Here is a 10,333-nt window from a genome sequence, read left to right as displayed (position 1 = left end):
GATTCCAGATTTTTAAATAGTTTTATCTCGGCTAAATATTGTCCTATCCTAACAAACCATACATCATTGGAAAGCTTATTTATTCAGCTTTGGATTATGTATAAACTTCAATTAAAAAAAAAATTGACCCTTATGACTGGTTTTGTGATCCAGGGTCACATATTGTGTGTGTGTGTGTGTGTGTGTGTGTGTGGACTGGTAATCATCACGTTATGGGGACAAAATGTCCCCACAAAGATAGCAATATCCGAAATCCTCATCCTTGTGGGGACATTTTTAGGTCCCCATGAGGAAAACATCTTATAAATCAGACTAAGTGATGTTTTTTGAAAATGTAAAATTGCAGAATGTCTCCTGTGAGGGTTAGGTTTAGGGGCAGGGGCAGTGTAGGGGGATAGAATATACGGTATGTACGGTATAAAAACCATTACGCCTATGGAAAGTCCCCATAAAAGATGAAAACACTACATGTGTGTGTGTGTGCCTCACCACCCTTCTGTATGGTTCTGAAACATGGACTATCTATGCTAGACATCTGAAAATGTTGGAATCTTGCCACATTAGATGCCTGCAGCGCATCCTCAAAGTGACATGGCAAGATTGAGTGCCACATATTGAGATCCTGTAAAAAGCTAACTGTTGGAGTATAGAAGCAACCCTAATGCTCTACCAACTTAGATGGCTTGGTCATGTTGTGAGAATGCCATCAAGTCGCTTTCCACGTAAGGTATTGTACTGTCAATTACATCCTGGCTGCCGTTCTGCAGGAGGTCAGAAAAGAGACTGAAAGAACAACTAAAAGCCCTTCTTAAGAAGTGTGGGATAAACCCCACATCCCTGGAAAGTATAGCGCCATGAACCTGCAAACTCTTGCAGGCAGCTCCTGTTAGAATTCAATTCAATTTAATCAAAGAATTGAGTACAAAGCTATGAAGAAAAGATAATTGAACTTATCCTGTCTAAAAGACATGATAGAAAGCAGCAGATGCTTGTTCCGCCCCACAAAAAATTAACATGCTCTCAAAATGCATCTCTTTGGCTAATTTAGCCTATGAATAATGCTTATGAACACTCTCTCAGACACTATATATATATATTTATATTTAGATACTCATAGATGGTTTGTCACATCAATCTATGTTTAAGCTTTGTTTAAACACCACTGAATGCCAGCTAGTGCAATAGGAAGAGAGTGGCAAGACATTTATTCAAAACAGGAATGGAAGCAGAAGACTTCATGCAACAGTGATTCACTTTGATATATCATAGTCTGGTCGGTATATTTTATGATTCACGTGGATAACATATTTGAGGTGTTTTGTGATTTATTTTTTCATGTCCACAAACTAAACAGTCTGGTCTGAGAATCTGTCCACATAAGGTGGCTTGTCTGGAGAGCACCATGTCCTGAAGTGGTGTGTAGCCTGGGTTTGTCAGGCTGCCAGTTCCACACCATGCTTGGGCTAGAAGCAGACAGAACTGAGCCAACCCAGTCCAGTGGGTGTAAAAGACATGTCGACTTGTTTATTATATAGTTTGTTCTCTGGCACCCATGTCGAGGCCTATAGTATGCAAAGGTCATTTCAGCCAAGTCATAAGACATACAGCCTCAATGAATGTATATGAAGCATGAATGAACATGGGTGAAAGAATAGTTTATTATTGTTTATACTGGCATGCCTAGGCTTTGGCTTGTACTTGAATTGTACGTCTGTTATTTGCAGAGTACAGCATATTTCAAAAACCAAACAAAAAACATTACTTTAATGCAAAAATGATTTTATTTGAAATTTAATAGCGATACTTTGATTCAGCAAGGATACATTAAAATGATCAAAAGTGACAGTAAAGCAATTTATAATGTTACATTTTTTTTATTTACTTTTTTAACTTTATATTCATTCAATTATCAAAAATATTAAGCAGCACAACTGTTTTCATCATTGAGGATAATAAGAAAAGTTTTGTGAGGAGCAAATCAGGATGAAGGATCACTGAAGACTGGAGTAATGATGCTGAAACTTTACATTGTAAAATAAAAATATTTTGAAAAAGAAAACTTTTTTTAAATTGTAATAATATTACATATTTATACTTATATACAAATGATTTGTGCACATTGTCATCTGTCCTATATACAGGTATGTATTGAATTTTACAGTATTATCCCAGCTATATTGTGGTATTGTAGAAATGCATTGTAGGCCAATGTACGGTTGTTGTGGTTTCCTGTTGGTGTTTGTGGCTAGCTTAGCATGTGTCATATATTCTCAGCAATTTGTCCTAGTAATTGCCTTGCTGTCCAAGTAATTACAGTCTTTATTGTAAGCAACCTAGTACGAAAGCATCTGCTAGGAGTATAAATGTAGTGTAAATGGGAATAGGTGTGAATAATAGTGTCTCTCTTGTTCAGTGACCGCTTTCACCACCATGACAGGAAATGTGTGTCAGCTCTCCTGTCGGCCTGCGCAGGAACTCGGGCCCTGTTAGACGTTTCTGGCATGAATTGCAAACACATCCTCTGTCAACTCGAATTTTTTCATGCGTTGCTTCCACCTAGGAGCATAAAGAATAACATTAGCATTGCTGTTTTTGTTACTGATGCCATTTTTATATGTTAAATGGCTTCATTTATAGTGCGTCTCACCCAGGCATGCTTGTGTCTTAGAGTTTCCACCTTGGCTAGGCTCATCTCCAGAGCTCTCATTCTTTTGTCATGCACCGTTCCTCTCAGTGATTCACACAGGAACCGCAGGACCAGTTTCAGAGACCAGGAGTCTGGCAGCACCCTTAACACACTGACTAAATCAAAAGACGCTGCGTTTTTGTTCAGCAGGTCCACTGCTGCGATCACATGATGAGTGGATTCGAGGTATATTTGAAGCAGGGTGAGGAATATTCCCAGTGTGAACTTCTTGTCTTGTCCAGCAGAGGTCCTCCAACAGTAGCTTGCAGCAGCTTGCTGGTCCTTTTCTTCATAGACCAAAACCTGCAGGGCCTTTTTGTGTTTACCGGATTTCCCAAGCAAAATTGCTTTCTCCACATGAAGAGACGAGGATGTTATTTGGTCTGTTACAAAGGGTATAGCAGTTTGTTTCATCCATGGACAATTTGCTCAAGGAACTGAAAACTAAATAAACTAAACTCTCAGAAAGTTATACACACTGTCACTGGGGCGGTACCCTTTCAAAAACTACACCTTTTTACCTCATTCACCCCTAAAGGGTAGCTACCTTTTAAAAGGGTATTGCCCCAGTGACCATTTTTGTACCTTTTTTTTCTGACAGTGTATCAAAGGTCTTTATCTGCATGTTTTGTGCTCACCATATATAGCATCAGCGTTGTATAAAGAAGATTGCCAGAGTAACTTCTGTAGTTTATGTCTCATCTCTTCCCTGCTGGTTTTATTACTGTCATCACCCTCGAATGACAGTATCCATTTGACGTATGATGTGATTAGCATGGTATGATGCTTTTCCTCCTGTGAAGGAAAATGCCTTTATTATTGGTTCTTCTGGAACTATATTTCAGAAACATCCAAATTCTAGAGTCCTATCTGTTTAGTAACCATGGTGATTTCTGTTTGAAACTTGTTAGGTCTTTAATTTAAGACTTAACTTTCTGTTATACGTTCCTGAGACTTAGAAATAATAGCATTTATCCTGCTTTCTCCTCATTATGTCACTTTAAATGGCCGGGTGAAGTTTGTGATCGCCCAGGACTGATGTGTAAACGTGGACGGTCATGTGTTGATGCCATGCCACAGAATTGCAGAAGTTCTTGCAACTTAGTTTCAATAAATCTCTTTTTGGACTGAGGAGGAAGCGTTCTGTTATGAATGTTAAATTTTTTTCATACAAGTGTTGTCAACTAAAACTGTAATAAAAATATTATATGAAAAACTTATTTCAATTAGTTTCCATAGCAACATTTCTTATTTTCATTAAGTTAAAGTACTAATATTACTTAAATAAAAGTAAAGCGGAATTATCTGACTAAATATAAAAAAATAAAAAGTATTTAAAATGACAAAAGTGCATAACAAAATGACTAAACATTAAACTGAAATTAAAATGAAAACTGAAATAATAAAATATATATAAAATTCTAATTCAAAATATTAATAATATAGTATATACTACATATACATATAGTATATACATATACACAATAAAAATTATGATCAATAAGTTGTTTTTACATTGCTTTTAACTAATCCAACTAAGCAATTTTTATACAAGTTATACAAGATTCAACTCATTTTTAAGTCAGTTTAATGTAATTTAAGTTGAAATTACTTAAACATCCAAGTTGATTGTACTTAAACATTTAAGGAACATTTAAGGAAATTGAACAAAAAATATGTATATTATATGATTATGTAATTTCTAAAGTTAATATTACAACTTTATTATTATAAAAAACATGTAATTTAGAGTAATTTAAGTGTTTGTACAAATCAGTTCATTTTTACCTTTAATATTATAGTACAACTGACTCCCATTTGTTTCCCAAATTTGTTTTAGATTTTAGATTTATCGCGAGATTTGTTTTACATTCCAAAATTTGCCATGTATTGTACCTGATATATATCCAAAATAATCAAAATTGAACCAAGCCTTTCCAAAGTTTTTTTGTGATAATGTATTTATTTCATTTAACTTTCGTTTTTTTTAATGAGAAAAAAAAATAGTTTTTCAGTTATCACAACTGTTCTAACACCGGTTATTCAATAAACAGATATTGCTGTTACTAAACTCTGCTCAAAAGAAATTTAATTTCAAATTGATCCATATCGTGATACGTATCGTATCGTGACTTCAGTATCGTGATGCGTATCGTATCGTGACATTGTTGGTGATACACAGCCCTAGTATACATACTAAAAATAACACTGTATCACACATATAAACTTTTTGTATCGCAAAAGATCAATGTAAATCTGATTCCTCATGATCCCACAAATCATCATCAAGCTACAAACAGAATAGTCGGCCTACCTTGCTGTGTAATTCATTGACTAAAAATTCCAAGTAAAGAATCATGGCAACTGGGTAGTTGGTGAGAATGGTAAGGACTTCTTCCGGTGCAAATATAATGTGGTTGCTTGCATGCATCTTTGTAAAGATATGTATTCCAGCCTATATTATAATAAAGAGCATGATTTAGAAGCATTAAAAAAACATTGCTGGCAATGCAATAAATCAAATACTGTTAAAAATACTGTTCGGGGTCAGTAAGATTAAAAAAATCAATACTTTCATTCAGCAAGGATGAACTCAATTGATCCAAAGTGACAGTAAAGACTTTTGCATTGTTGCAAAAAAATCTATTTCAGATGAATTGCTGTTCTACAGCTTGTTTGTTCAAATCGACATAATGTTGTTTCTTTTATATTGCCATGCCAAGGGCAAAAGAGTAAACTGAACTAAATGAAATCTGTATAACTCTGCCCTCTGCTGTTGATAAACAGTATATGATTGTTAAAATACTTGCCTCTTGGTCTCTCCGGAGAACCCAATCTACAAACTTCCAGATGATGGGTTTGTGTTTCAGATTTGAGAGAGTATTAACTATATGCTGGAATACACTGATGTGTGAGGGGTCTTCGCTCTGGTTCTCCACCATTTTAACCCAGGTCTGGAAAGAAAAAAAAAGAAGAAACTTGTATATTTTCCTTCCTGATTCATCTTTAGTCATTGCTCTGGATCTTTCACTGTGATTCAAAGATACCTCTATTGAATTGAAATGCTGGCCTTGGCTTTGATAGAGCAATCCAAGTGTGAAAAACCTGAAATGGCAGCGAATTAGTTTGGCTCTTGAGTGCACTAGAAAATAACCTGTAAACGCTGAAGTAGCCTCAAATGATGAGCACAAACCTTTTGTGTTGCTCCAAGTCAGGCACACACATTTGGAGGTTACAGTCATTCTGCGACGACACAAGCTGGTCCAGTTTTCCATATTCTCCTTGTTCCAAATACAGCTTAAAAAGCGCTGAGTCAATGTCTTGAGGACACATTTGGCCCTGTCCTGTTGGCCTGACTTCTCTCAAGAAGTCATCCAAAAAGCTTAGGTATTGCTGAAATGTCGGCCAGTCGTCTCGACTTAACGTCCACAGGTCCTTGGCATTGCTGACTGCTGTTGTCTGAGGTGTAAAGTCTTCACTCACAACAGGCATAGCTGGATAAAGGCTAATGATTTCCCTTGGGTCTAGTTCACCTTTACTGGAAGATAAAAGATTATACAGGAAAAAAATGTGGTTTAGGATTTACAGTACTTACAGTTTTCACTCAGAAATTGCAAGTAAATTACAAATAAACTGCAACACATTGATTTATATGTGAAATGTGAATTTTTTTGTTAATGTACTCCAATAATCTATTCTATTTACGACTTTGAAACAGTGTAGCTTGTTGGTCATTGCAGTATTATTTTATTTTTAAAGTGAAAGCTGTCAAATTGGTTTCCCAAATACTATGAAATGTTAAAGCATTACTTACATTAAAAGCTCCTTTGCTTCCACAAAAGCCTCTCTGTAGAACTTTATCATTCCAGATGTGCAGATGACATTTTTATGTAGATCCTAAAAGTAAAGTGATGGATGGCATGAAGGATTTTAGCTGAGCTATTGTTTTTATCATAAAATCATTTATCATTTTATCACATTTTTATCATATTGTGTTGGTCCCCCTTTTGCTTCCAAAACAGCCCTGACCCATTGAAGCATTGACTCCACTACCCCTGAAGGTGTGCTGTGGTATCTGGCACCAAGATGTTAGCAGCAGATCCTTTAAGTCCTGTAAGTTGCGAGGTGGGGCCTCCATGGATCGGACTTGTTTGTTCAGCACATCCCACAGATGCTCGATTGGATTGAGATTTGGGGAATTTAGAGGCCAAGTCAACACCTCAAACTCATTGTGCTCGTCAAACCATTCCTGAACCATTTTTGCTTTGTGGCAGGGAGCATTATCCTGCTGAAAGAGGCCACAGCCACCAGGAAATATAGTTTCTATGAAAGGGTGTACATGGTTGCAACAATGCTTAGGTAGGTGGTACGTGTCAAAGAAATATCCACATGGATGGCACGTTTCCCAGCAGAACATTGCCCAAAGCATCACACTGCCTCCACCGGCTCGCCTTCTTCCCATAGTGCATCCTGGTGCCATGTGTTTCCAGGTAAGCGTGAAGGCCATCCACGTGATGTAAAAGAAAACATGATTCCTCAGACCAGGCCACCTTCTTCCATTGCTCCGGGTCTGCGGCTATGCAGCACCATATGCAACAAACTGCGATGCACTGTGTATTGTGACACATTTCTATCAGAATATATATATATTTTAGCTTCTATCAGAATATATATATACTGATAGAAATGTGTCACAATACACAGTGCATCGCAGTTTGTATATACAGTATATAAAATTAAACTTAGAACACATTTAATTCTAAAATCTTGCAGCATATTTGATGTGAGCTCAGACGTTCAGTCTGTGAACTAGTGCATCTTTGACCTTTGCTTAATTCCGTTGTAAGATGATTTTCATCTTGATGAAATGACATCTGTGCATCTGGTTCAAGTGCTCATATGAATTACCTTGCTCAGTGTGTCTAAGAAGCTCAGTCACAGACCTACTTATTTTCACTGACCCCATGGCACCATTAAAGGTATTATGTGTAGTGTTTTATGCTTTAAGCATTTATTCTCATATGAATCAGTTTTTCAGCAAAATATACCTTCTCATAAACATAATCCATGTGTTAGCATATGAATAGATGATTTATTGAGGTATTATAGACACCAGTGTGTCAAAGAGCATGGTCCATAACCCTCTGTCTATCTTAATCTATGACTTCCTTGATTTACAGTGACTTCGATCTTTCTAATGTGTTAAAGGGAGATAAGACATAAACCCACTTAAGACATAAATGTTTAGTACTTTATCATCTTTTTATCGTCTTACCTTATACGAATCCTTTGGCAAGAGATCTTGAACCCTGTCCAGCAGCATCAGAGCTTCATCAACTCTCTGTCTCTTAACCAGTTCTTGTATCTGATCCTCCAGGGGAACTGGTGACAGCCGATGGATCTCTTTGTCAGCAACAATGAAAACACTTTCTATAAAGTGAAAGAGAAGTAAAGAAGAAAGAGTTAGGAAATAGTTACAAGTGTGCCATTAAATGACTATAATCAAAAGTATGACAAGATTATTATTATTATTATTATTATTAGGGGCCACTGACACTGTTTTCAACTAAAACATATGTGTTTTGGACGTTCATTTACTCAACAACGGTGTTTTGTGGGCTTGTAAATGCAAACTTTTGAAAACTGGATTTAAAGTGCAAGTTTGTTTTTAATTATAACGTTATCGTTTCCGTGTAAACTACAAAAAGCAAATTTGTGCGCATGCGTATTACATTTTCAGTCTATAGGCGTTAGTGTTTCTTTTTAAAGTGACATCGCCTACTACTGGCCTGGCAGCAGAATACAGCGTTTTTAGTCGTTTTCCCAGATCAGTGTGAACGGGGATCATTTTGACAACATTGAAGTCTGTACAAAAAAAATGCTTTTTAGTACATCATTGATGTGTAAACGTAATGTACCCTTAGTGTCTGCAAATTATGGCATCAATCAACAACTGCAAAAAGCTCAAATTGCATAGTCAATATTTTAAAGTCAGTATGAATCAACCCATTTTACTCATATGATGTGGCATATTTTGTGTGAAAGTGTATTTAGATTATTTTATTTTAGCTTTTATTTATAAAATGTAGCAGAGCTTGAATTTATAAAATTAAAATATAAGAAAAAAATCTGAATTGACTGGTGAATGATTTTTGAAAGAATGATGTTGGATTGTAAAACGAACCTTCTGTTGAGACCAGAGATTTGGCATTTTGTAAAGGGACAGTTTGCTTCAGCTGTTGGTCCAGAATGCTGTAGATATGAACAGTCTGATTTTGTAGAGCTAGCACATATGGGAAATGCACTGCAGCGTCCACCACTCCATCAGGCCACTGTACAGGAGGATGCTGGGAAGTACCATTCTTCATCACAAACATGCCTGCGTAACATAGGCTACTTTGTTATACTTTTAAAGCAAATAATTAATTTGCATGCTAATTAGCAGTCGATGTGTCAAGTGTTTCAATTGAAATGTATAAAATTATATAAAAAAAATCAGAAGTTGCTCTTTTATAGTTTTTAGTTATGTGTCAATTAAGTATGAGTTATAATTCCTTGGAAATAAAAGAAAATTAAAAAGTAATAAAAATAGAACAGCTATTTCATTTTTTTTTTAAACTCTTTTGTGTTTGACTCATATTAGATCAGGGTATAAAACTTCTTACCCAAACTTCCAGGTCCATTTAAAACGAATTCTCCTTTTCCATATTTGTTGGCAATGATATTTTGTTTTCCCTGGTTATGTGAGAAAAGATCTAGTGTGGTTTGGCTCTGATAATCATGGAGAAAATATCTGTCACAAGTGGCCACACACAGACACGTCCCATGCGCAGTCAGAACCAAAGGCTCCTGCGGCAGAGCCACCTGTCTCACGCACTCCCATCTGTCCACACACACCTTATAAACGCTCACTATTTTCCTCCTGGCCGAAGCTGCAATGAGCTCCACTGAATCAGTCTGAACTGCTGACTCACTGACATAGAAGAGTGACACGTTCTGGATTTTCTTCAGGGCAGGAATGGGTTCCAGGGAGAACATGTTAAGCACGGTGACCGACCCATCCCAGAGAACTAAGAGATGGTTCAGAACAGGGACCGCCGTCAGCTGGCCGATTGCTCCGCTTCGGCCCATCTGTCTCTTCCCCACCTCCCGCACTGAAAGGCTTTCGTCACCGCTCACACTATTTACAGTGAGGTACTCGATGACTCCCTCTTTGGTCCCAATATAGAGGTTTTTACCAAAACACTCCAAACATTGAATGCTGTATTTGTCTCTGCCTCTCCCTGAGGGAATTTTTTGAAAGACTAGCACAGGAGTAAAGACTTTCATGGTTATTTACTCTTCATTTAGCTCCCAGTGATGGCGCTGGCACCTAAAAATAAATGAGAAACCTAGTAAACTGGGTAGAGAAAGAAAACAGCCTTCATTAGCTCAGAAACCACATGCTACAAAGCAAAAAATAAAATAAAAAATAGATTAAATAATAAAAACACAACCAATTCAAAAATATTTTCAATATATGCAGTGTTTGTTAGCTATATGAAACGATTAAAGAACAGTCTCACCTCATTAGCGTAGAAGCTGTCAGCGTTATGGACGTTTCTTTTTTACTCAAGTGTATTTTGACCTTGCCATGTGACTCTCATC

At 36.6% G+C, this 10,333-nt stretch overlaps 1 protein-coding gene across 1 annotated transcript; it reads right to left on the bottom strand.

The window, feature by feature from the left end:
- Positions 1 to 1,765: 1,765 nt before the first annotated feature.
- On the bottom strand, positions 1,766 to 10,333 carry LOC307135810 (transforming growth factor-beta receptor-associated protein 1). The gene is made up of 12 exons (XM_079832489.1): positions 10,252 to 10,333; positions 9,352 to 10,085; positions 8,871 to 9,065; positions 7,962 to 8,116; positions 6,501 to 6,583; positions 5,880 to 6,224; positions 5,734 to 5,791; positions 5,497 to 5,640; positions 5,001 to 5,141; positions 3,325 to 3,481; positions 2,648 to 3,069; positions 1,766 to 2,556 (listed from the first exon to the last, which is right to left on the bottom strand). Exons 2-12 carry the CDS (start codon positions 10,013 to 10,015, stop codon positions 2,410 to 2,412), a joined length of 2,511 nt encoding a protein of 836 aa, XP_079688615.1. The 5' UTR covers positions 10,016 to 10,085; positions 10,252 to 10,333; the 3' UTR covers positions 1,766 to 2,409.

The sequence above is a fragment of the Gobio gobio genome, assembly GCF_949357685.1.
Source record: "Gobio gobio genome assembly, chromosome: 13".
Lineage (NCBI taxonomy): Eukaryota > Metazoa > Chordata > Actinopteri > Cypriniformes > Gobionidae > Gobio > Gobio gobio.
This window is presented reverse-complemented; position numbering and strand designations above follow the sequence as displayed.